The 25,272-nt window shown below is 43.4% G+C and overlaps 1 protein-coding gene across 3 annotated transcripts in view; it reads left to right on the top strand.

Moving 5' to 3' along the window:
• The window catches only part of atrn (attractin), a 103,747-nt gene that overhangs the window by 18,458 nt on the left and 60,017 nt on the right, over positions 1-25,272 (top strand). Inside the window, exons 6-19 of one of the 3 annotated variants that reach the window (XM_029493622.1) lie at positions 1,340-1,508; positions 3,006-3,096; positions 5,350-5,604; positions 6,199-6,377; positions 7,062-7,216; positions 11,189-11,273; positions 14,576-14,805; positions 16,467-16,579; positions 17,915-18,053; positions 18,437-18,615; positions 21,917-22,130; positions 22,858-22,866; positions 22,919-23,104; positions 24,617-24,862. In XM_029493622.1, coding sequence (XP_029349482.1) covers positions 1,340-1,508; positions 3,006-3,096; positions 5,350-5,604; positions 6,199-6,377; positions 7,062-7,216; positions 11,189-11,273; positions 14,576-14,805; positions 16,467-16,579; positions 17,915-18,053; positions 18,437-18,615; positions 21,917-22,130; positions 22,858-22,866; positions 22,919-23,104; positions 24,617-24,862 — 2,250 coding nt within the window. Of the gene's footprint in view, positions 1-1,339; positions 1,509-3,005; positions 3,097-5,349; positions 5,605-6,193; positions 6,378-7,061; positions 7,217-11,188; positions 11,274-14,575; positions 14,806-16,466; positions 16,589-17,914; positions 18,054-18,436; positions 18,619-21,910; positions 22,131-22,857; positions 22,867-22,918; positions 23,105-24,616; positions 24,863-25,272 lie in introns of all 3 variants that reach the window. The other 2 variants (XM_029493620.1, XM_029493621.1) reach the window with 2 other exon arrangements.

Raw genomic sequence — 25,272 nt, 5'->3', positions numbered from 1 at the left:
TAGGAAACAAGAGTGTTTGTGTGTGTGTGTGTGTGTGTGTGTGAGAGAGAGAATGTTCTTTTAAGCCTTTATTACCATGTCATGGTGTTTGAGCCGAGGAGTAGCACACTAGACGTGCTCTCTGCTGCCATGTTCCAAATGAACACATTTTCTACACCGACTAAGGCTAAAGCAGAGACAGATTGTTGTCCAATCAGGCCTGACTGTTTGCACAAATGTAGCCTTCCACAGTTTATTCTTTTAATTCATGGAAATGCCGCCGTTTTTTTGTTTTTTTTTTTTTTGGCTGCCAAAACTAGACTCAGATTGAAGGAAATTAGCCGCTGGGGAATTTCCTCAGCCACTGAGCGACATTTCAGGAGAATGGGTAAAGTGACCTTGATTGTTGTGGCGAATTACAACACTTCCTGTCCTGTCAGTCCGTTCCTGCATTATTTTGATAACGATCAATAAGGGAAATCCCCCACCGGTTCTCTTCCTGCTTCTGTTGTACGATGCAAGTGATGTTTTATTCTAGGCATTTTTTTTATCTCTCTCTGTGATCATGTAGGATGGACAGGCATTTGATTTAATAACATCGACAAATTTGCTCTGAAACCTGCGTGGTTCAAAATATCGACGGGACAAGGCTGATCTCTGCATTCCTGGCAGAGCAGCTTTTCCCTTCATGCGGGAGGGATTCCGGTTTATTCTGCTGTTATTGTTCTTGTCCAGTAACAGAGGGAGGCAGCTTTATTTAGAGCAGCCTGTGTTTAAAGGGCTATTCCACTCAAATCAGTAAGGCATTATTAATTAATGCTTCCCAAAAGAATGTTATAAACAAATTCAACCCTGCCACTCAGCTTCTGCAGTTCATTCAGTTCTTTCCACACATCTTGAATTTCAAAAGCTTTTGGATCTACTTTCTAAAGCTAAATTACTCCACACCTGCATCAGCAGTCTATAAATGCGTCCTTAACCTCTTTCTCTTGCAGTTCGTTTTCATAATTTGAGAAATTAAATCAATATGTTTCCATCATCGTCAGAGAGCTGATAGCCCCAGTTTTCTGTTCACTCTGCCTCCAGGACATGAAAGTAAACTAGTGCAGCCTGTGAAAGTATAATGCTCTGCTAATGCTGGAACTTTCTCACAAGCTAGATTTTTTTTTTTTCCTGTTTTACAGGATTTATTTTGCTGGTGTTTTGTCTCACTTAAGGCGAGGTGGTGTTATGATCCCCAATAAGGTTGGGACTTGTGCCAAAAAAAAAAAGAAAAGAAAAGGAAGAAGCATTAGCTGAGCTTCCTGAATCATTTAGTCCTCCGTGGAGTCTTGATTCTGTGCTTTCTGTTCCTCTTCAGGTCCAGACTGCTCCGTCTCAGTTCCTGCCAATTCCTCCTTCTGGAGCCGGGAGGAGTATGCCGATGCCGGGCTTGCAAGGGCGTCCCACAAGGCAGTGGTGGACCAGGGCATCATGTGGGTCATAGGAGGCTACGTCTTCAACACCTCTGACTATCACATGGTCAAAGCGTATGTATTCCCCCACTGTCACCATCTACTGTTGGATTTTAGACTGTTGCTATGCGACTGTGCTTCTGAAACCCAGAGCCAGAAATGTAAATAATTTTTACTTGCATCGCCGGCACACACACACACCAGGTGTTAAAGTGACACTTATCTGTTAGCGTTGACGGGAAGAAGCCACAGGACTTCCTTTCTGATGAAAATCAGCAAGACACAGAACTTGGCCTCAGAGTGAGAGGTGTAATTAAAACCATAAAATTACAGGATAGACGAGAGCGTCTCACCCTGAACTCCACCCTGCAAGATCACACTTATTCCCTCAGCTCAAGTTTTGCTTTTATGGTTTGCTCAAGGCCAAAGTCTCTTTTATTTCTGCCCGTCCTCCGTCACGTGATACTATAAAATACAACAACCTTGTTTTTTTGTTTTTTTTCCCCTCGACAGTTGAATCTGTCTAAAGCAGAAGTCTCCAGCTCCGGTCCTGGAGAGCCACTGTCCTGCATGTTTTAGATGTTTCCTGCTCCAACACACCTGATTCAAATCAGCTCGACATCAAGCTCTGCCGAAGTCTGATCAGGAGTCGCTCATGGAGCAGGAAACATCGAAAACATGCAGGACCGGAGTTGGAGACCTCTGGTCTAAATAGCCTTCTCTGTGTAGGTTTGTAGTATGTTCCTACCTTAGCTGCAGCATTACAGGCTTCTTTAGATGAACATTTTCCCAAATTGTGACACACACATAGATACGAGGCCCAGAAACAGCCTATAAGAAATGCTGGTTATCAGCAGGAAGGCTTGTCATTCAGAGGTCATTCAACTCCAGAGCCTTGTATTTTACTGATGTCTTTGTGGTTTTATGTACAGCTATATTTAATGAACAGAATCAGTTACCAGTTTGATAAAGAGAAGTGCCACTTACACACAAAATGACACAATATATTACTCCACATGTGCAGCTCAGACCAAACCAGCAGTGCTGCCTGTAGGCCACGTAGATACATCTGGGAATGACCTTACATAAGCCTATTCTCCCAGAAGGGTAGCACTCTGTCTGCCTGTTAACCAGTTAGTGTAGCTCACAGTTAATGTGGCGACAGAACAGGCACCTCACAGATCGCTAATTAACATCTTCATCTGCTCATTTTTAATCTTTCACAGAGGCTGTGTTGTCTATCACTGAGGCCAGGCTTATCGCGAGGTTGCCAGCTCTAAAATGAGTTAAACTTAAATTCTGCTGGTTCATGTTGTTGTTGTTTTTCATCTGAAGAAAATGACTGTATTTCACAGACAAGAATTAAAAAGCTGGTAGCGGTTGGAGAGCTGGCTAAGTGCTGCTTAATGACCAATATGGATTTTAATTTCAGTTCTTCCTGTCTGTGGCACAGTCTTTGTCCACACATTTAGACTCGGAGCACTTTAATCTGTGTACTACGCAGGAATCTGAGTGTAGAAATTATACTGCTGCAGTGCTCATCACGCCTTTCTGCTCTCTCTGTTCCTGAAGTTACAACCTCAGCAGCAAGAGGTGGCTGACCCTCGACCCCTCCGTCAACACCGTCACGCCACGATATGGCCACTCACTGGCTCTTCATGAGGTGAGTAGAGGGAATGGACACAACACAGCCCAGCTCTTATCATAGTGCATTTTACATGCATCTGTTTCTGTCAACACAGCTTCACCGTGCTATGAAAACGTCTTCAAAAAAAGCGTGAGAACAGAACAGATGACAGCTAAATTAAATGGAGGCTGTAGCAGGAACATTATAAGCTCTCCATTCTTTGATATATGCCTTTAGTAGTGTCTGTCTGTTGTCTGGAATATATAAATCTCTGGGTTTTGATATGCTGCAGTGAAGTGGTGAGGCAGTTTCGTCTCAGCCAGGAGGACTGAGAAGAGCCAGTGATGGATCAATAGATTAGACAGAGGAGGATTCAGATGAAGACACAGTCTGTTTGCTCCACAGTCTGTAAGAAGTTCGAGCTGTAGCATTTGTAATGCACAAATCACATCAAGGTGTGCAAATGTGTCATGGAAGTAAATGTGTGCTCACAAGACAAATCTGAAAACAAATCAGTACTTGGTAAGTAACTGATAGAACTGATATCCTGATGATCTTGGAAACACGGCGGATAACCTCCAGTGAGGTGGAGCTACTGTGATAGATGGGTCCAGAAAACACAGTTCTTCTTTCAGGGTGTTTTATTTAAGCTGCAGTGAGAGGCACTAAACACAGGGAGAGAGGGGGAATGACAAAGGGCCAAAGGTTGGACTAACCCTAACCCTCTGCACCTGCTGCGGTGATGACTAAGCCTAAATGGTACGTGCTCCAGCAGGTGAACCACCAGGGCAACATGACTTACCCATTGGTTTGGGAGCTGCCATCTTAAAGCCTCCAGTTTGTGGTTTGACTGTCACCTCTGTCCTGGCCATCATGCAGGTGAACCCCATTCCCTGCTTTATGGCCTCTTTTCCACTAAATGGGATCATCGTTTCAGAAATGAACATCTTGACAGTAGAGACTGAGACCATAAACTCATCGTCTTCACAGAGACCTCAATACTATCTGATCTCTTTGTAGTCACCAACTGCAGGTTTAGGGCAGTCAGGATTTGGCTTCACTTTGCAGACCTCAACTCTAAATTCATTTTCTATAATCAGACTTAATCTCCCCTCCCCATCAGTGCTGCACCTCACTGATACTCATCTGGCTTGATGGGCACAAATTCCTGCAGTCAGGCAGGGAGCCTGCAACCAGCAGAGACTGATACGGCAGCAGACTAATGAGATTTTAACAATCCCATATGTGTAATGTCTGGGTGTCCAGGCACCTTTATATACAGCTGACATAACCTAAGTTCCTGCAAGTATGGACCTGGAGGCAGCTCCGCTCCTTCCACCTCATTAGGAAAACGTTTACTGAGGGAATAAGTCAAGTGAGAAGTAGGGCCATTTTCACACAGACTTCAATACAATCTGACTGCGTCTACTTTTATTTACAGCTTATGGATATAAGAAAGTTTATGCTCCCAACTGAACTGAAGCTTCTGCTCGTAATGAAACACAAGGAGCTTCTCTATTCAACACTATCTCTGAGTCTTGAACATTTATTATCAAGTGCATGAGAACATTTTTCTGGTTTATTGTGATAAGTCTGAGTATCGAGAGACTTCCTACTGCCTGACCTCCAGACTGCAGCTCTCTGTTAGGAGAAATCCTTCAGTGAGAAACAAGGTGCACAGAATAATGTTTAATTTTCATAATGAAGTTTTAAAAATTCAGAACTCGTGGAAAGTTAGAAGGTTACTGATACTGAACGACTCAACAAAGAGTTTTTTTCTTTTTTCACTCTTAATCATTAGTCTTCATTAGAATTAGAGTTCATGATAGCTGCAGTGAGACTTTGTCAGGCGCAGTTCCATCATAATGAGGCACAATGCTCATGGCCTCCTACATACTAATACTAATATTTCAACACTTCCTGTTCTGTAGTGCAATTATTATGCAATTATTCAAATTTTTAATTCAACAAATCAGATAAAAGAGACAGACTGACAGGGAAGAAAACAAAGAATTGTCTAAAAACAGTGGCGTCTCAAAAATCTTTAAATCATTTTACATGCTAACTTGTCAGCAAATGTGGCTTGAAATAAAATGGCAAATAAATCTGATAATGTGCATCTGCTTTCATATATTTTAATTAAGCTTTCAAACTAAGGTTAGATTTTTTTAGAAATATGAACAAATAATAAAAGGAAGAAAAGTTTTGTGGTGGATAGATGAGTTAATTGATGATTTAGTTAAATGTGTTCAACTTAAGTCTGCTCTGTTGTGTCCTTGTCTCTACCAGGGAAAGATCTTCATGTACGGAGGAAAGATCGACTCCTCAGGAAACGTGTCCAGCCAGCTGTGGGTTTTCCACATCCAGAACCAGACCTGGGTCCTCCTGAGCCCGCGGGCTAAGGAGCAGTACGCCGTGGTGGGACACTCGGCCCACATCGTGCCTCCTGCCCAGGAAAACGCCAGTCCTGTCATGCTGGTTCTCTTTGGACACTGTCCTCTGTATGGGTACATCAGCCAGGTCCAGGAGTACAATATAGGTGAGGTGATGTTGGTGGGGAGACAAAGAGGGATTTGTTCAAAGGTTGTACCTGTAATGTCTCTTGGAGCAATTTCCCCACTTCAGCCTTTAGTTGGTTGCTCCCTTGCTGGAACTAAAAACCACAGCTCTGGCTGTAAGAGTCTAATAAATCAGTTTACAACAACAGGAAATTAACACCGGCCACCAAAATGAAGCTAACGACTTTTGGACTCGGGTGGTGCATTCATGTAATCCACCACCCTTGTTGGCAGGAAACCAAACTTAATTAAGAAGTCTTGTCTTCTAAAAGCCAATCTGTCTGAGAAAATGAGTTGAATTAACCTGCAACTGTGGTTTATGGACAAGAGTGAATCTCCTATTTGCTCACGAATTAAAGTGATTTGGTTATTTTAATAACCTAGATGGTAACAAATTAAAGCCGATGGCTGCCTGATGCGCTATATGAGCAATAATGCAAAGAATTATATTAGGTTGTCTTTTTTTCATTAATAAAATGCTGTGGGAAGACCTCCACAACAACTTTACATTACATTCAGGTAAATTGGAGCTTGTTTTCTGTCTCTCCCTGATCGTTGTTTGTGTGGCCCTGCAGTCCAGAACACATGGAGCATGGTGTCGACGGACGGGGCGCTGGTTCAGGGCGGCTACGGCCACAGCAGCGTCTTCGACCCGGGCACCAGAGCCATCTACATCCACGGAGGCTACAAGGCCTTTAGTGCCAACAAATACGGCTTGGCTGGAGACCTGTACAAGTTCGACGTGGACAAGAGAAAATGGTGACCTTTTCTGTTTGCTTACAGTGATGTGAAGTAGCTCTTACTAACACAGCACAACACTGTTATTTCACAGAGCTGCCATTTTACTTTGATAGGCGTCTAAGTACCATGTTATGGCACACTGCAGCCTGCTCAGGTCGTCAGTCTATCACAGGCCCCACACATAGAGACAAACACCTGTTCATGCTGACACTCACGCCTAAAGGCAATTTAAGAGCACTTATTAACCTAAAGCTGCAGGTATTTAGACCGTGGGAGGAATCCGGAGTACCTGGTGGGCACTCACACAGTTAGAACATGCAAAGTGCACACAGATAGGCCTCAGTCCCAGAACTCCAGTCTTCTTGCTGTGAGGCAAAAAAAAAAACACACACAAACCCACCGCAGGAACACAAACATAATAAACTGCAATGTTTTAACTGCTCAAAAAAAGCAGATGTTATGAATGAATTAGAGAAATAATAATGAGGCTTACCTGACTACTGATGTTAAAAATAGGAATGGATGATCTGGAGATCTGGACTGAACATGTGATTTAGAGTTTTGCTCCTTGTATGTAACGATGTCAGTCTGTGTTTAAAGGTAGTAATTGTTCACAGTGAAAAGAATGGCCGTATGAATGATCCCCATGTGTGGTGCTATATAATATCAGACGGTGTGATAGTCGTCACTGTGCTTGTGCAGGACTATTCTGAGAGACAGCGGCTTCTTCCGTTACCTCCACACGGCGGTGATAGTGAGCGGGACGATGCTGGTGTTTGGAGGAAACACACACAACGACACGTCCATGAGCCATGGTGCCAAGTGCTTCTCGTCTGACTTCCTGGCTTACAATCTTGGTCAGTAACACAGACACACAGACACACATGCCAGCAGCTCCTGCAGGCTGCTTGCCCAGCCTCTCTTCTGCTGAGCATGCACCACCTCTCTTTTCTTCCAGCACTGTGCTGCTTTGTATTCATGCAGCCGCACAGACTTACACATGGGAGCTGCTCAGTACAGCTGCAGTGTTACGCTGTCGGATGCTGAGCAGCTCCACCGGGGCAAGGGAAGGTCAAATGTCACTACTGGATGTTCATAAGAATAACCAAAGCCCACTGTCATAATAACCACTCATAATAATGTGGTGTCAGGTTGCCGGCTCACACTCTCATTGAATACAAATAACATCTACATGCAGAACACATTTACACACTGTACAATGTGTGCAGATACAGAATGTGTCTGGAGGACTGTGTTGCCTTTGAAATGCCTGTTGGAGGCGACGTGTGTTGGTCCTTCATGGCTTCTGTTTATCTGCATATCAAACCTTCTCTGCTGGGATTCATTAGCACTTGTTGCCTTGACATTTCACCTGATCCAGGCAGCATCTTAGGGATGCACTGGGATGCCAACTATGAGTCAGACGCAAGTGGCAACCGGCTGATGTCAATAATATGTTTGTGAGCTGCTGTTTTGAAGACTCCAGTTTATAATTTGCCTGTTAGCCATTTAGTTTTTTTTTTCTTACCAGAAGAAAGCATATTTAGAGGAGAAGGTGGAGCTAAGGATAAGTGGGGGTGAACTTGATTGGGTGATACAGTCTGTCAATCACACAATAATCACGCCTCCTAAATTCAGCCCCTGCGTTATGGTCTTTTCTTTTTTTCAAGGATTGAAACTAGAGACTGAGAATGAACGATTACTTCCATTAGGAAGCCATTTACTGAGATAATAAGGAACACTTTTGTGTCATTTTCTTATAGATTTCAATACAATCTAATGTCCACAACCAATGGACTCACCTCCTGGTGGTCACTTGATATAATGCAGGTTTAAGACTCTTCAGCACTGCCTTTACTCTGCATACGTCTTCATCTACTTTTATGAACACTGTCTTCAGACTATATAACCCTCCATCAGTTCAGCTCATTTAGTTTAATGGGGACAAATTCCTGCAGCCAGGTCCAAGAATCTGATAGAAAGCCTGAAACCAGAGGAGCTGAGGCTGTTACGGCAGCAGACTAAGGTGCCGGGCTTTTAGAATAAGATAGTAACAGCAGTATATGTGAAAGTCCTGGTTGTCCACATGCCTTAACATCCAGGAGACATTGCCTGAAAATCCCAACACGGCTTGTGTGAGCTGGAGGCAGCTCCGCTCCTTCCACCTGAGACAAAGCGTGGAGATGCTGCTTCATCAAAGCTAAATACATCCAAGAGTCTTTGACTAGTCTGTCTGACATCTGTCTTATTCGCATGGGGAAAGGAGGAGTCAGGTCTTTAGGGGGTAAATTGACAGATGAGATCCAGGAGGGAAAAAAAAAAGTCCCCCAGAGCTGCTGTTCTCACTCGACTCCTTGAGGACGTCTGTGTGAAGGTAAATATGAAGTCATCAGGGCTCAGTACAGTGAGCACTACGCTAGTCAGGGATGAGCAGATAATTTCACGTCTCCAATGTTCATGCTAGTGTTTATTCCCACTTATTCTAAAGGCCTTTAATCAAGATGCCTCACCCCCTGTTTGTTCTGCACAGCTGCTCCACAGCAGACAGAGAACACATCTTGTCTTCATTTGTTCAGTATGAAGTTACTGATTGTAGAGAACCTTTTTTTTTTTTTTTTTTTTTTCCCCCCTCCCCATTTTATATGTTCCAGCAGCACGGTGGCATAGTGGTTAGTGCTGTTGTCCTGTTGCCCCACAACAAGACAAGGGTTAGTGTTATGGTCTAATGTCCAGAGTGACCTCACTGGGATTGGCTCCAGCACCGCCCGTGACCCGGAAATGGATAAGTGCTAGAAGATGGACGAATGAATGAATGAATATGTTACTGCTGCTTTCTCATAAACCGTCCTGGCATCCTCATTTTGTTAACTGCCAGTGAACGTTGTAAACAGAGTGGCTGGTGCTTCTGCAGTGCTGTCATAAGCTGCTCATTAACAAGAGGCTTTATTCTGTCTGCGCGGGGAGGAGATTTCCCCACAGGCCAGTGAACGGCCCCAGGACACTCTGTTTTTCTGTGTCATTACTGAGATGATTGACAGACAGCGAAATTACAATCTCAGGGGCACAAACAGCTCCTCCCCTCCCTGTGCAAGCCTGCTTTTGTTTGAGTCAGCGTGCAATTGAGCAGACTCAATTGCACGCTGGGGCTGAAATATCCAGGAATCCAGGAAGTGTGCCTTTTCCCGACCGGTGAGACAGTGAAAGGTGAAGCTGCATTGCGTTAAATCAACTTTAGGCAAAGTGTCCATTCATGCATTTCTATTGCCCCATGTTCTCACTTGGTTTGGCACATTGAAACTTACTCATCTCGTGCTTGTCACTGCAGGAAACATATCGTCTCCACGATTGAGTGTCGTTGAAGTTTTAGAAATTAAAAACTTCTAAGTATTGCTTTTTCATTTGTGACCTCACGCTTCTCTCTGCCGCCTCTTGTCCTCTGTATGATTTTAGTAATTGGACAAGCAAAGACTGGCTGGCTCTCCTCACCCCCAGCCAGCTGCAGGGTTGCTGTCAGCAGCAGCAGCAGCAGCTCTGTAATTGTCTGGTAATTATGGCTGAGATGGGTTGCGTGTCGAGGACTAATTGCCCCTCCTTAATAAGCTGAACTCAATCGGAGGGTGGAATTTCGGGGCTGTCCGGCGTCCTGACATTGGTATGTGGTGCTGTAACAAGTCCTCGCTCTGAGGCGGCAGTGCACCACAACACCTGCCGTACCAGCACGAGCCACCAGAGTGCACTGTCTGTCTGTGAATGTGCTGCTCTTTCACGTCACGGCGTCCTCTGGGGAAACTATGATGACTTGCACTGCATTGTACTAACTGAAGGTGATGTACTGCAGTCGCTCCTTCGTGTTCCTGCAGCTTTGACTTTCAGGCTCACATACAGAGTCTTCCTGTTGTTTGTTTTTGTTTGCACAGACACATGATTGGTGTAAAGTGTCTTATTCTGCAGGAGCTTCATATCAAGCCAAACAGAAAGGAATCAGTCACCACATTCAGTCATTTGTTTACCAGCGAGACTCCGGTGGGGGGATTTAGAGGTCGAGATTTAGACTCAACATCTGAGATAAAATGGAGGTAAATTTAGTTTTGCAGCATCCATGCACAGAATGTAAATCAACAGTGTTGTTGTGACTGGGCACATTAACAACTCTGCTCTGTGGTCATTAATGGAATAAGTCAGATAAAACATATGATTGCGCTTTTTTTAGTGAGTTATTGGGTATTTTCCCTTCTTAAGGGCTTCACTTTTCTAAAGAAAATGTCAAATAAAACAATATTAGAGTGCAAATTATGCCTCAATGAAAATGTATGCCCATTTTAAGATCATAAATGCAGATAAAGTGGTCTGAGGGAGCCATGGCTTTATCATAATGGGTCATTTAGCAAAAGTCGCCATAAATCCCCAACATCACTGAAAAGGAGAGACAAAACAACATTGTGGACGCCTCCATGGACTTTCTATTTCACCACATTTCTCCAATCAGATGATCGAAGAAAAAGTGCCACACAAAACTATCAGAAAAATGAAGAGAGATGGTTTTGGTTCAAATGCATAGTTTACACCGTCATCATGCCGTGTTCGCCACTGAGTCACTGTTCTTAATTATTATCTAATGAATTTTCACTTGTCACACACTCACACAGCCTGACTGGCTCGTTGGAGGACGCCCTGCCCTCTGACTTGTTGACCGATTGAAGGACATGAGCTCTTACAGCACCTGGCGACACGTCAGCTGAATTTCCAGCCGCTGATGTATGATTTTTATGATGCCATACACGAGAGCGGGCCAACAGTTTGACCTTGTGTGTCTCTGATTTTCATTGCAGCATGTGACGAGTGGACGGTGCTGCCACGACCGGACATCTATCATGACGTCAACCGCTTCGGACACTCTGCGGCCTTCAGTGACAGGTAGTCTTGATCTGGAAATAATAAAATACGGACACGAAGTGATGATTTTAATAATCTGCCCAAACCAGGCTGGGCCCTGCTTTTGTACAGACTAATAATACTAACATTAGACTTGTGCACTGTCCCTAAGTAACTGGGCTATTGGGCTATTGTAGCTTTTCATGGTAACCTGGTTTCTGAACAGGAAGCCCAGTTTCTTCAGATCTACAGAAACCTCGATGTGTGTGGACTGAATTCAGTTTTTTATAAGCCTACGTATGTGTGACAGGCTCCACAAATAGGACAGTGTGTCCACGAACAGAGGAACGGGATTAAAGCTGTTGGGAGTCCGCCCTTAGATTGAAAACAGTGAAATCCAATACTGGGACCAAGAATAAAAGAAATTTAGATCTCTGCCTGCTCTCTGCCTTAACGAATATGAGTAAAATTAAAGGGAGAACCTGAATAACTGAGTGGACGTAGTAAACGGGGTGCAGTGGGTTTTGATCTGACCCACAGAACATGTGGAGATTGTGTAGAGGAGAAATTTTGGACTTTGTATTGGATATTATGAAAATTTCACCTCAGTTATCACCATTTCAGTCTAAAAAAAAAAAGAAGTATATTTTTTTATTACATCACAGTTCGAATGCATCTTAAATGTGGGTGATTATAAAACAGTAGGCCCCCACTGCAGAAACAAGGGAACATAACATGAAAATAGCAACACTCTCTCAGGCAATATGCTGTATACTAACTCACAGGCATTATCCTTTCACAAAAATGAAGTTGAACAGCCCTGCAGCCCTCTGAGAGTTTTTTTTTAAATCTCAATATGTGATAACAATGTCAACAGATATTCCCAAAGAGGGAATATCAAGCTGCTGTTCTGTTTATCACCAATACGCTGAAAATATAGCGCTCTTTGTTAAAGTGGGGTGGGGCATCAGGTTGCTGCGATGCATGTCAACATGTTCTCTGAGTGAAGGCCTGAACCTGATTTCTCCCAGTAACCTTATTTCCTAAGTGTGTGTAAACCAGGGTGATAGGTTTTATTTCCACTGTGGCCCGCAGATGTTAAATTGTGCACTCCTGGTATTTAAAGGCACGTTAGTGTGGAATACAATGTATGTAAATGAGAACTCGGCTCATATTTATTTATTTATTTATTTGCCTTCAAATTTTTTGCATCAAGCTTGACGTTATGGGAGGGAAATTATCATCTCCTTGGTTCCCCTTCTGGTTCTTTTATTCACGATCACATCTCTGTGCACTGAGATTAGGCTTACAGGAACAATCTGTAGCCTGCACACTCTCAGCTGAGACAACAGGGAAAATGGATTAAATTGAACCGTTGTTCTCTGTTTGGTGAGGATAATGAGTACTGGTAGAAGTGAAGCTCATCCTGGGCATCCCAGGTTGCCGGCAGAGGAGACAAAGCGTTGAGAACAGAACATTACTGACTAGATATTTTGCGCTTTGGGATCAGAACCTTTGCATCCCCTCATCAAGCAAGCTGAGCAGGAAACTCAACACACCACTTAGAAATCAGTTTCACACAGCTGGCAATGTGAACGTCTAAAATATCAATACCTTACAGTTAAAAGTTTCAGTTAAACTCACTTTTTTTTGAGCCATTTTGTACCTTTATCAGATTGGATACTGTGGCAGTTTGCCCCCACGTTGTATGTAACACTAACCATCGGGTCGCTCCTGCACTTCACCTTACTGAATGAAGAGGTAAATAAATCCTTGTGCTTAGTTGACAAAGACAAAATTCCATTCTTCAACTCATCGTACTGTAAAAATACATGGCAGGAAAAAAACACCTACAGCCAAGTGGAGAAAAAAACTCCCAAATCCTTCATCGTGCGTTCACACATGACGTTTCATTATTAGTCTGCGATATGAATAGATTGCGATTGGGCACGCTGCTGTGACTCATCGTACGTATTATCTGCTCTGCCAGCAGAGCGAGACGCAGCAATCCATATTAAATTATACATCCTGTTGTAGAGAACGCATCACATATTAACATGAATCACCAGCTCTCTTTGAGTTAGTCCTCACTGATGACTCTGGCTCCTCAGGATCTATTTAGTCAGTTCATTCATTGATCAAATTCAGATTTGACATAAGATCAGAGTTCAAGCCTGAATTCAAAGCAGGAAAACAATATATAAAAAAAAACAGCCTTCATATTTAGACTTAACAAAATAATGAAATTCCCAAGAAGAAAATGGAGAGCAGAGGAAAAACGGAGGAGTGTGTAGAGGTTCAGTCAGAGAAGCTCCCATAGTCCTGAAGGTCAGGTTTGATGGTGCAAGAAAACCAAGACTCAGCATCACAAGTCCACATTTTGCTGTTTCTTCTTGTTTATTTTCCAACAAAGTTTTGCAGAGTTCTAAGTAAATAAAGGTCATCATCATTAATTTAGCTTCATCCCTTTCAGGCCGAATAACAGAAGCAAAACCTTAGAATGAGCCAATAGATCCAGTCATCATTTTATAAGTCCATTTACCCTTTCATTCTTCATTTTAATGCTCTATCTGAGGCCTTTATGTTTATATTTAAGTATCATTTCAGACTTCACTGTCAGCAGTTTCCATCAGAAGTAGTTTCTTTAGAAGAAATGGTTCCCATGAAAACCGTTTTACACCATGTCATAGTTTTAAATGATTTTTCAGTGTAGAGCATCACAAATGAAATTCCATTCACCTCTGCTGCACTGGCGTGGAGGCTGGAATGTAAGAAGTGGATATCTCATAACACGGACAATTTAAATGCAAGTTTAGGGTTTTTATCCCCCGTGTAGTTTGGACGGACTGACCCTTTCTAATGCACCATTTCACCGTCAGTCTTCCTTCACTGCCTCACATCTTTTTAAATGAGAGGGAGAAAAAAGAAAATCTCAAACTGATGAGCTCCTCTGCAAAACTCCCACATTCTCCTCTTCCTGACCCCCCACGCACCTCAGCAGGAAGTCCAGAGCAAACAGTTTGATGTGTGCCCTGTGTGATCCAAGGGGACTTTTAATCAGTCTGGTGCAAATCACCCATCTACCCCGCTCAGCTGCCAGCGGCGGCAGCAGCAGCAGGAAAGAGGCCAGTGGAGGAATATGTTCAAGTGTGCCCTGGTCCTGGCATCCGGACCCACACACACATACAGCAGGGGGTCTCTCAGGTCCATCCACATAAGAACAGAGCTCCGGCTGAGGACTTAGCCGACTTGTCGGTCAGATTGAAGCCCTTAGGTGAGGAATGCTGCCTTCATCTCTCACTGTAGCTGTCTCCTAACGTCTGCTCTCCTCGTGTCTCTTTCAGCGTGATGTACGTGTTTGGCGGCTTCAACAGCCTGCTGCTCAGTGACGTCCTCATGTACACCTCGCCCAGCTGTGCCGCCTTCTCCAGCCAGGAGTCTTGCACCCAGGCCTGGCCCGGGATCCACTGCGTCTGGAACGTGACCCAGAGCGTCTGCCTGCCCTGGGAGGGAAACACTGTTGGGCTTGAGCAGCAGCAGCAGCAGCTCACAACCTCCTGCAACACCAGATCATGTAGGTGACTCCAGTGTCATGCCAAAATCCCGCTTTTGTGCATGTCTACAGTGTGAAACTAATCCAAAATGATTCCTTAGTGCAGGAACGGCAATTTTTATTTTAAGTTATTTTTTTGAGAGAGAATGACTGGAGTGTCACAGTGAGATCTGCAGCAAAGAGCCAGGCTCAGATTTGAACCCGGTCTGCTGCAGCACGACTAAGCCTTGGTGATTTTATGAAAGACTTTCTTCTTTCTGTTGGAAGTTGCCAGTTCTCTGCTCTGAATAATTACAGATGCAGTGTGATGAATCAGAATCTTTTTAATTCGTGCAGCATGGAGAGCAGACCCTAATGGAGTATATATTTTATACTGTGGTGTTGACACATGATCAATTTGGCTCAGTCAGCCTACATTCAGGTATGAATTATTAATCAGGCCTTTTCCAATGCAATGACCCTCTGATGGATCTTCAGCTCAAACAGCGTCACCACATCACCATATTCACTGTGTTCTTCAACATGCCTTAGGTCAGTCACACACAGCAGCAGTTTTAAGTACTTAAGATGTTCCTTAAGAATGTTATGACAGTGCTCATGTGTCCGGACTTCAGCACAGCCCCCAGTTTTCAACTCGTGCTGCAGAGCTGCAGATCACATCTACATTCGCAGCACCGGTGTCTGACGAGATAACCAAAGTGACAGAAACAGCTTGTTTGTCATGGACTGCCAATGAAGTCTCACACATCGAAGAGTGAAAATGGCAAAAAATGCTTCACCGGAATGTGTGAGGTTTTCAAATGTAGGGAACGTGGTCTTGCTGCATCCCCAAAAACCGGCCTGATGCTGTCGTTTGTGTGCACGGTGAAACAATGAGTTGGTTTATAAACAGTAATTCTTGATCAGTTTTGATTGACATGAAACCAGTTTATTAAGAAAGCTTCTGAAGCATTTTCTAGTTCCAGCTTCTCGGTGGACTGAATGCTGCAGCCTTCACATAATCAGCTGTGTGTGTCTGTCCCTCACATATTGTTGTGTCCTACAAACTTTTTCACAGAGTCCTCATTTTCTCCTGCCCTTAGTTGCGTGTGTGTCAGGTCCGTCATATAAGACAGGAGGAGGTAATCATCAGGGACAGTCCCTTCCTGAAGAGAATTCCCTTCTGTTTGCTGTCTGTCACAGGAAAAATAAAATCCTCAATTCGACCAACAGAGGTGGTCTCATTTTCCAATGCGAGGGTCGACAGAAATGCAGGTAGCCGGAAACTGCACATTTAATACAAAGCCTCCTCTGCTGCTGTGTGCCAGTCAGCCTGCCCCAGTTTCCCCAGAACAAACCTCCAGTCCAGGAACTGTGGACTGATCTGACAGGACAGACTGACTTCAAACTGTTCCGACACCCAAAAAAAAAAAAAAAACTAAACTAAATAAAGACCCTGCACTTTTATTTCAGGGCTGCAGGGTCCACTTATCGTACCACGTATAGGAAACAGCGAACCCCCCCATGTTTTCCGTAGCTTCCTTCTATCATTCATAAATACAACAAAAACAGCAGACTGGGCATCTGGACTCTCCACAGTCTGCTGAAGCAGAATTATCTTCGCCGTCTGCTGTTACAAAATTGTGGATTTGTGGGAGGAATTATCGACTATTTTTCGACAGCAGTTTTTCTGCACTTTGCAGATGCCGACAACGAGAGGTGTGACCAGTACACAGACTGCTACAGCTGCACCGCCAACACCAACGGCTGCCAGTGGTGCTCCAGCCAGTGTGTGTCTCTGGGAAGCAACTGTACCGCCGCCACGGTAAGGCGACCTAACACACAGACCCTCACAAAGGGGTGCAGTGGTAATCCGTGTCGCCTCACACTAGGAAGGTTCTGGGTTTGAAACCTGGGGCTGTTTGGATGTTCTCCCTTCACCTCTATAGGCTTCATAAAATGAAAGTCTATATAAAAAATAAAAAAGTGAAGCCTTAAACCTTCAGTCTATTTAATGATCATCAGGTGGTCTGCAAAGAAAAAGACTGATTGTATTGAAATTTATGGGAAAATGGCCCTACTTCTCACTTGATTTTTTTTTTTTTTTTTTTTTTTTTTTTTACAGTCACAGAACTGCACATTTGTCATCTTATTTGACCCTTTGCTGTGCTGTGAAATATAGTATTTCTCTATTTAAAATATTTAATTAGAACTTTTTGTAGCACTTAGAACTTTTTTCTTTTTTTTATTTATTTATTTATTTTTTTTTATTTAAGCTGTGTGACTTGCAATACTTTTTCTCTTCATCTTTATTCCTCTTCTTATCTGAATTGTTATGAACCAAAATACAAAAAACAGATTCCTAATATGTGAAAACCTACCTGCTGGGTCTGAATGCTCAGCCAACTACACCAATATGTCATTTTGAATGATATACAAACGTTTATACGTCACACACACCTTCATGTCCTCCGAGCCTCTTCGCCTTATAAACCCGGACATGTCACATCTGAGTAATGATTAAATAAAGAACAGATGGAGCACGATCTGAAGTTGATTTATAGAAGTGTGATCAAATCACTCCTCATTGAGTTGTTGTCAAACACACAGACAGCGCTTCTTCTTCCTCCAGCGCTCAACTCTAAAATATTTGATCAATACGTGTCTATTTCTCTGACAACAATAATCATCTCTGCGGTGGAGGTTTATGTTTTCACCCGTGTCTGTCAGCTGGTTTGTTGTTTTTGATTATTTGTCAGCAGGACAACTCAAAAAGCATTGAACTGATTTGCACTGAAGCTGATAGAGGGGGCGTATCAGGGATCACATGTCATGCAGGACCCCATTGAATTCTGGGACAGATCCAGATCGTTAACTTAGAAGTATGATTTAATTTTAGGTTTGGAGTATGTTGTTTGACATTGTTGTAGTTAGTTTATCCTCTCTTAGTGTCTTTGTAGTCAGATCATATGACACCTGTAACTTCCCTGTGACGTCCCCATGAAATCCCATTGTGTTCATGATGAAATCACCAAATATTGTTTCATCTTGCAGGAGCTGGTGTCATTTATGGAGCATGAAATGCCATAATCCTGTACTTTGCAAAGTTGAAGCCTGTTTTGTTTTTTGTTTTTGTGTGTTCCTCTCCCAGGGGGCTATAGGGGAGTTTGATGTTTGCCCCAAGGACAACCCCTCATATGTGTGCAACAAAAAAACCAGCTGCAAGAGCTGCGCTGTGGACCAGAACTGTCAGTGGGAGCCTCGCAACCAGGAGTGCATCTCACTGCCAGGTAACCAAATAGAAATACAACCAACATGGACCACACTTAGCCAGCGCAAACAACCACTTTTCAGAAATGATCTGTTCATTTGTCTATAATCAGAAATGTCCAAACATTTGCCCACATTATCCTAAAACATAAAAGTTCATGTGAAGACACTGATGATATTTATTCTCTTCTGTCCCATTTCCTGTCTCTAAGATGTATTGTCTCATAATAAAGTACAAAATGGCCCCAAAATAAAAAAATAAAAAAAAGTCAATATCTAAAAGGGGTGAGTAAAGACCATGATAACATTATAGAAACGCTGTAAAACCTCAAATTAGTCTGTTTAGCCAACACGCAACCACCTTACCCATCAGTAATCCCTTACCAACCTCCCGTCTGTTCAGAAAACGTGTGTGGCGAGAGCTGGCACCTGGTGGGCAACTCCTGTCTGAAGTTCATCACAGCAAAAGACTCGTACGACAACGCCAAGCTGGCGTGCAGGAGCCACAACGCCGTCCTGGCCTCGCTCACCAGCCAGAAGAAGGTGGACTTTGTCCTGAAGGAGCTGCAGATCATGAGCGTGGTGGTAAGAGGAGGGGGGGGGGTCCTGAAACTCATCAACCAGACCTTAAGCCATTTACACATTTATGTCGGGAGGGAATCTTTGACAGATGAGGAAAAAAAAAGAGGAATAACAAGTTAGACACGCCTACCACAAAGAAAGCGTCTGATTTCATACTTTTGTCCAGATAATTGACTGTTAAGCATCTTTTTAGCTGTTGAAGATGAAAGTCTCTGTGGGAACTTCTGTAGTCTTTCTGTGCAGGTGAGCTCCAGTCAGCTTCTTATTTTCCATAATTTCGGACCAGTGAGCATGAAACAAATCTTACATTATCAGATCATATCCGCAGAGCTCAGACGTCCCCTCCTCGCTCCATTAGAGCAAACACTCCGAAATCTATCTGGCAATCCAGCCACCATCACAGACTGCTGCCTTTCATCAGATGCAGGACAGGTGACTGCAGAAGTGTGCCGACACACGAGCGGTGTTGGTTGTCATGGATTTGGCATTTGTACATAGAAATAACACAGTGTACACACAATACATGTGCTGAGAGCGGTCACCTTGACTTGTCCTGGCAGCTTTGATCCCGCTCCCACATTCAAGACATAAGAGCTGATGCGTTTCTCTGAGTCAGACAGACGTCGAGCTTTTAGTCAGTCACTCAGGTCTAAACTGTGATGGTCACAGTGACAGGAGCTGTATTTTACAGGTTTAACACCGCTAAAGCGGTAAATAGTGAGAGACAATGACAGTTTGACCTGTAACTGTTTTGGAAACTGTGAATTGATAAAAAGGTCAAGTCATCATGCTACAAAACATGTTCTTGGCCATGAAAGCCTTAACGTACGCACCGCATGCTGCAATTTGTCTAATGGAATAAACATAATGACTATTCATTATGACTGGGAATCTTTTACTATCTCATGAGTTGATTCGATTCCGATTTTTGGAGCTACGATCTGATTCATAATGATTTCTGCTTCAATCTATAGGTGTGCAAAGGATCCTCGTGATCTGCTCCAGTCTGCTTTGTACGACAAAATGACAAATGCAGACATTAAAGTGTCTTTTTCACATTTATTAAGTTTGAAACATTTATCCATGCTGAGATGGAATTGTTGTATAAAAGCAATATCACATATTGCTTAAGTAATAAGTAAAGAGTGTCTCTTTACAAAAAAAACACGTTAAAACATTGTTAAACATGGGTTCCTCATCTGCTGGGAAAATGCTCCGAGAACGGTCACTAATGATGCACGCCCCCCTGCCCATGAATGAATGAATGAAAGTGGCGAGCTGAGCGTAGCAGGCGTGGTTCTGTTCCCAGTGGGGGCACGTGAACATGTCTAGGTGACTTGATCTAAATGTATGTGTTGGCCTGAGCGTAGTGGTTAACGCTGTCGTCCCGCAATAAGAAGGCCACGGTTTGATTCCCGGCGTGGGCCTCTGAACATGTCTAAGTTAATTGGCCCACCCCCACCCCAGAGACTAGACGAGATGAGAGACTGGAGAGAAAAAAAACGAAGATGGGAATATTAAAATGGATTTTATAGGACTCTAGGTGAAAACCAAAATGAATCCAAATCTTTGCCTTACACGAGGACGGGGCCGGTTGAATCTCTCTTTCCTTCTTGTTTTGGCGCTTTCCGCGCTTACGTATGTTCCAGAACCAGAATATGTTTTTGTTTTGGACTAAATATGAAATCTGAAGTCCTCCTTCTGGACTGTGTAGAGGAACATTTTTCATATTTTTCAGGTGTTTTATCGACTAAATCATTCATCAATGAATGAATTATTCAGCCAATTAAGTCACGGATAATGGCAAATGGTAATTGCAACCTCAAGTGTTTGAAATACCTTGAAGAAGAAACAAATGTTCTAAAATACGATCCGCATATCCATTTTTTTACAGGGAGACTTAAATTGCTGTTCAGTTAAATCTGTCTAAATATTTTAATGTGCATCTACACTTGAGTTGACTGAAGAGCGTTACATAATCCTAAATGTGTCAAAAGCACAGCAAGAGTAGAGCTCTAACTACCCAGCCTGCACTTCAGTAAAACAGAGTGTCATCTCCAGCTGCAGTCCTGCTTTATTTTCTGAGTGGCTCACCCAGCGGGCGCCAACACTGCCAGCCCTCGTCGAGGCCACCCATGCAAAAATGTAAGCCACTTATGATGCTACACGGCGCTCTGGAGCCACCAAATGACATATGTAAATTTGCAGTTAAATCAAGGAGGGAAAAAAAAGAGGTGAGGATGGAATTTAGCATTTTCCATCCATACTAATGACGTGGTGTCGATTTCCCCTGTTGGTCCAAATTCAATCCTGCTGCTCAATTGCAGGTAATCTGGGTGCAGAGGAATTAAAGTAACTCTGCTTCTCAAACTGCCTGGGTCAACAATAAAACTGCGAAACATACTAGTTGGTGTTGTTTCACAGTTCCAACGCAGCATCAGTTAATCCGCTGAAATGCAAGTAAACCTGCCGGAGCAGTTATTCCCATCACGTTCGTGAGGGATTGAGCTATTTGGGTTTATTACAACTGCAACAGCACAGCCATTGATTAGAGATTGGACAGACGACAGAGTCAGTCAAGTCCATTGAGGTAAAGCTGCTTTTTATGGCCACTCAGTCAGTCCACTGAAATTTATGTCGTTACAGATGAAAAATGGCGCTGACTTGTCCTGCTGTTTACAGCCCGAGCATCGATGCGTCATTAAAATGTGTGTTTCATATTGATTTTCAGCAAAAATCACATTAATCTTCAACTGTAGAGTAAGTGACAGGTGTGGCACTTTTTTTTCCCGGTGAACTTTTACAGTGAAACAGATTTTTTTTTTTTTTTTTTTTGGTAGTTCAAATAATGAGCTTCATGAATTTTTTCCTCCCGAGTTTATGGTCTCTGTGTTTAGTTTCAAGGCTTCTTCAATACAACATGAATTCATTTCATAAATGATGGTCCCATTGAGAGGAAATAGACCATAAAGCAGGAGATGGATTAGGGCATGGCTTCCCATAATTGACAGCCCGTTTCAGAAACAGCAACCTGCAGAAAAATATTCTGAGGTTTCAAAAAAGAGAGAAAAGAAAAGTGACAAAATTCAAAAAACAAGATTCTGAAGCGACAGCTCACAAATCAATGGATGATGTCACAGTGGGTTATCAATTGGACCAGATCCAACCGACCCTAACTCAAATCCCCGTGGATGACATCAAGCATGTGAATAAGAGCATAGCAGAGAACAGCCGAGCAGAAAGATGGAGTGTTGGTTAAACCTTGTATTGACTCCGCTCCCCTCTCTGTTTACAGTACAAGGCCACAGTGACGCCCTGGGTGGGGCTCCGGAAAATCAACGTGTCCTACTGGTGCTGGGAGGACATGTCGCCCTTCACCAACACCACCCTGCAGTGGCTGCCCGGGGAGCCCAGCGACGCAGGCTTCTGCGGCTACCTGGCCGAGCCGGCGTCCAGCGGACTGAAGGCTCAAACCTGCATCAACCCCGTGAACGGCAGCCTGTGTGAGCGACCAGGTGAGGTACCATCCACCACAATCCACCACTGTAAATAATCCCCCTTTTTTCTCTCAAATCAATCAAATTTACTCAATTTCTATCTAATATCAGCATAGAAAATAGATTCATGGTACTGTTAAGCTCCTTCAGAGGAGGCCAATAACAGCTTGCAGACTGAGGACATTGAAAGGAAATGAAGCAGAAGAGGTCCTGTTCTTTTCGTCTACAAATGAAAACAGATTTTTGTTCCAGATATCCCATAACAGTCTGCTCTGACCTTTCTCAGGCTGACACTGTGCGCTCTGTAGTTCCAACTTGTAAAATTACTGCCAAACTAACCACGACCTAACAACAGACATCAGTTTGGAGAGCTGCTGGACACAGTTGTCAGCGAAGGTCGAATGGAAGAGTCCAGCATTTTTCTGATCTTGAGCTGCACTCCTCTCTAAAAACTCAGCTGCCTCAGCTTTGACCGTTCGGTTTTAATGTGTCTCTTGCTAGTCACTCAACTTTATTCAAGTACCTCACTAAATTGTGGTAGTGCCTCTTTAACTGCAGATGTAACAGCGACCACCTGCTTTCAAAATGCTAACTGTACAGCAATGGAAGATTTATAGACATATTTAGCAAATCTGCAGAAATATGGTAAAATGTAGACGGAGGTATATATTATCAGCTTTGGAATTCTTCGCCAACAGTCTTTCAGATCGTTCTACCTCATTGCCTGAAGTCCAGCAGAGTTGAGTAGGGACGCGTAGAAAAAAAATCTGTGAAGTTTCCTTAAACGTCTCCAAAATGCTCCACAGCCAACCACAGCGCCAAGCAGTGCCGGACGCCGTGCGCCATGCGGGCCACCTGCAGCGAATGCACCAGCAGCAGCTCCGAGTGCATGTGGTGCAGCAACATGAAGCAGTGCGTCGACTCCAACGCCTACGTGGCCTCCTTCCCCTTCGGGCAGTGTATGGAGTGGTACACCATGAACACCTGTCCACGTAAGATCACTCCCTGTTACAGACATCTCACAGTCACCTTGATGTTCGACCTCTTTTTTGTTATTTTTGGACCGACTTAAAAATATTTCAAGCAGCTTTTGTCACGTGTATTTAAAAATCTCTTTCAGGAGTGTGCCGTATGTAGGACACTGCAGTTGAGTCAAAAGAAATTATTTAAACACCCTGAGGAGAGAATCTGGACAGAGTGCACGACTGGCCCCACCCACGTTTTCTGCTTAGTCTGTCATTATAGATGTCAGGTGTTCATTTTCTGTTGTAAAATGTCTCTTTTAAACTGAGACATGCTGCCAAAAAAGTCGCCCGACTACATGAGATGATTCCAAAGGCTGCCAAATTGTCAGTGAATTGCTGATCTCACGGGGCTACGCGTCCTGCGTGATTATCTGATGAAATGTTTTGCAAATAAACAAGTGACTAAGTTCTAACTTCAGTCCGTTCTCTTAATGATTAATTCATCCCTGAGTCGGTGCAGCAGCAGGTCAGCTAAACACGGACAAAAGTGAAGGAAAGCACATCTGAACATATGGACAACGTGTCCAATAATAGAACATTTACTAGAGTAGGAATGGGTCCTTGGCTTTAGTACCAAATTTTAAAGTCATTTTGAGGGAGTTAAGGTCCCATAAAACGTCGGATTTCCTGTTTCTGCAGCAAATGAATTCTTTTTTGTAGCCTTTCTCCGGTTGACTGAAGCATCGTTGACCTTGTCACATCTCACGTCAGCTTCTCCGGAGCTGAAAACTCCAGATTACACACAAAACGATGACTCCTAGCTTCTCTCCAAGCAGCCTTATATCAGTTTCATGTTTCTCCTCCTATTTACACCAAACAAATTGCTCTTGCTGCCCTAGCACAAACACGTTCTGCAATGACGCATGAAATTGTTGCAGTGGTCTGTTTAAATCTGATTCAGCTACGACAACATGCGTATGCATATACATCATACAGCCATCAGCCACTCAGGCAGGATTCATTTGATTTTAAAAGAATAAATCTGAAGTCACATCAGCTAATAAAGCTCCAGTTGCAGTTCAGTTAATGCACTGAGCCACTCAAGCATGTATAGTGATCTTAAGAGTCTAAAAGGCAACGTTTTAAATAAGTCTGGCTTCCTGGAGCAGAGCTTCTGTAGATATTTGTTGTTGTTGTTTTTTTTTTTTATCCTTCATTCAGCCGTGCACATTAAACTGCAGCTCCTTCAGTTGACAAGATGGGGATTAATAACAGTTTGGTGTTATTTTGCGTTGTGCAGAAGAGAACAGGTCAATTAAATACGAATTGTTGCGTACAGCCATAGGCAGAGAAACCCCCCAAGGCCTGAGAGTTAGGAATTAAAATATAGGCGCATTTCTGTGAAGAGAAGCAGCGGCTTGGGAATGAGCTGATTGCACTGTCGAGCCTTGTAAAGGTGTTGTGGGAGTTATTAATTTAAACTTATGGAAAGGCTGAATTTTACTTTCTAATACCCCTCCCTTCCCTGTTCTGGTGCAGCGGAGAACTGCTCTGGGTACAGAACATGCAGCCAGTGTTTGGACCAGCCCGGCTGCGGTTGGTGCACTGACCCCAGCAACACGGGCAAAGGTCAGTGCATCGAGGGCTCGTACCGCGGCCCTTTCCAGACTTCAGTCCCGGCGCCATCCACCCTGCCCGGTCTGCCCGCCAGCCCCCAGCCGGCTCTCAACGCCAGCATGTGCCCCAATGAGGCCAAATACAACTGGTCCTTCATCCACTGCCCAGGTAGGAGAGACTAAACCTCTCAAAATGCTGTTTCAGTTCACACTTTAGTGTATAAGAGGTCCGATTTGGCTTCTTATGACAATGAATTTTGGGAAATGTAATCTGAACTGGACTCAGACTGTCCAGTCAGAGTCGCTTTCTACAATTTCTCCCCTTTTTATATTTATTTGCACGTGGATTCCAGATTTGTTCTTGTCTGTTAACAAAAACAATAATTTTGAATCTTTGAAAGTTGGAGTCTTCAGAGGTTTGCAATTACAAAGAGATGAAAACGGAGGACCCACGAGAGACAGAATTAAATGAACTGAATTCAAATGTCAAAAAGAAAAATCCTAAATCTAGAGTTTTCTAAAGTGGATAAATTCTGAAAGACGCTGGATAGAAAAAGGAAGGTGAACAACGCTAGAAAT

Source organism: Echeneis naucrates, chromosome 22 (genome assembly GCF_900963305.1).
Source record: "Echeneis naucrates chromosome 22, fEcheNa1.1, whole genome shotgun sequence".
Classification (NCBI taxonomy): domain Eukaryota; kingdom Metazoa; phylum Chordata; class Actinopteri; order Carangiformes; family Echeneidae; genus Echeneis; species Echeneis naucrates.
Note: the sequence above shows the minus strand (reverse complement) of the source record. Positions and strands in the feature narration are given on the sequence as shown.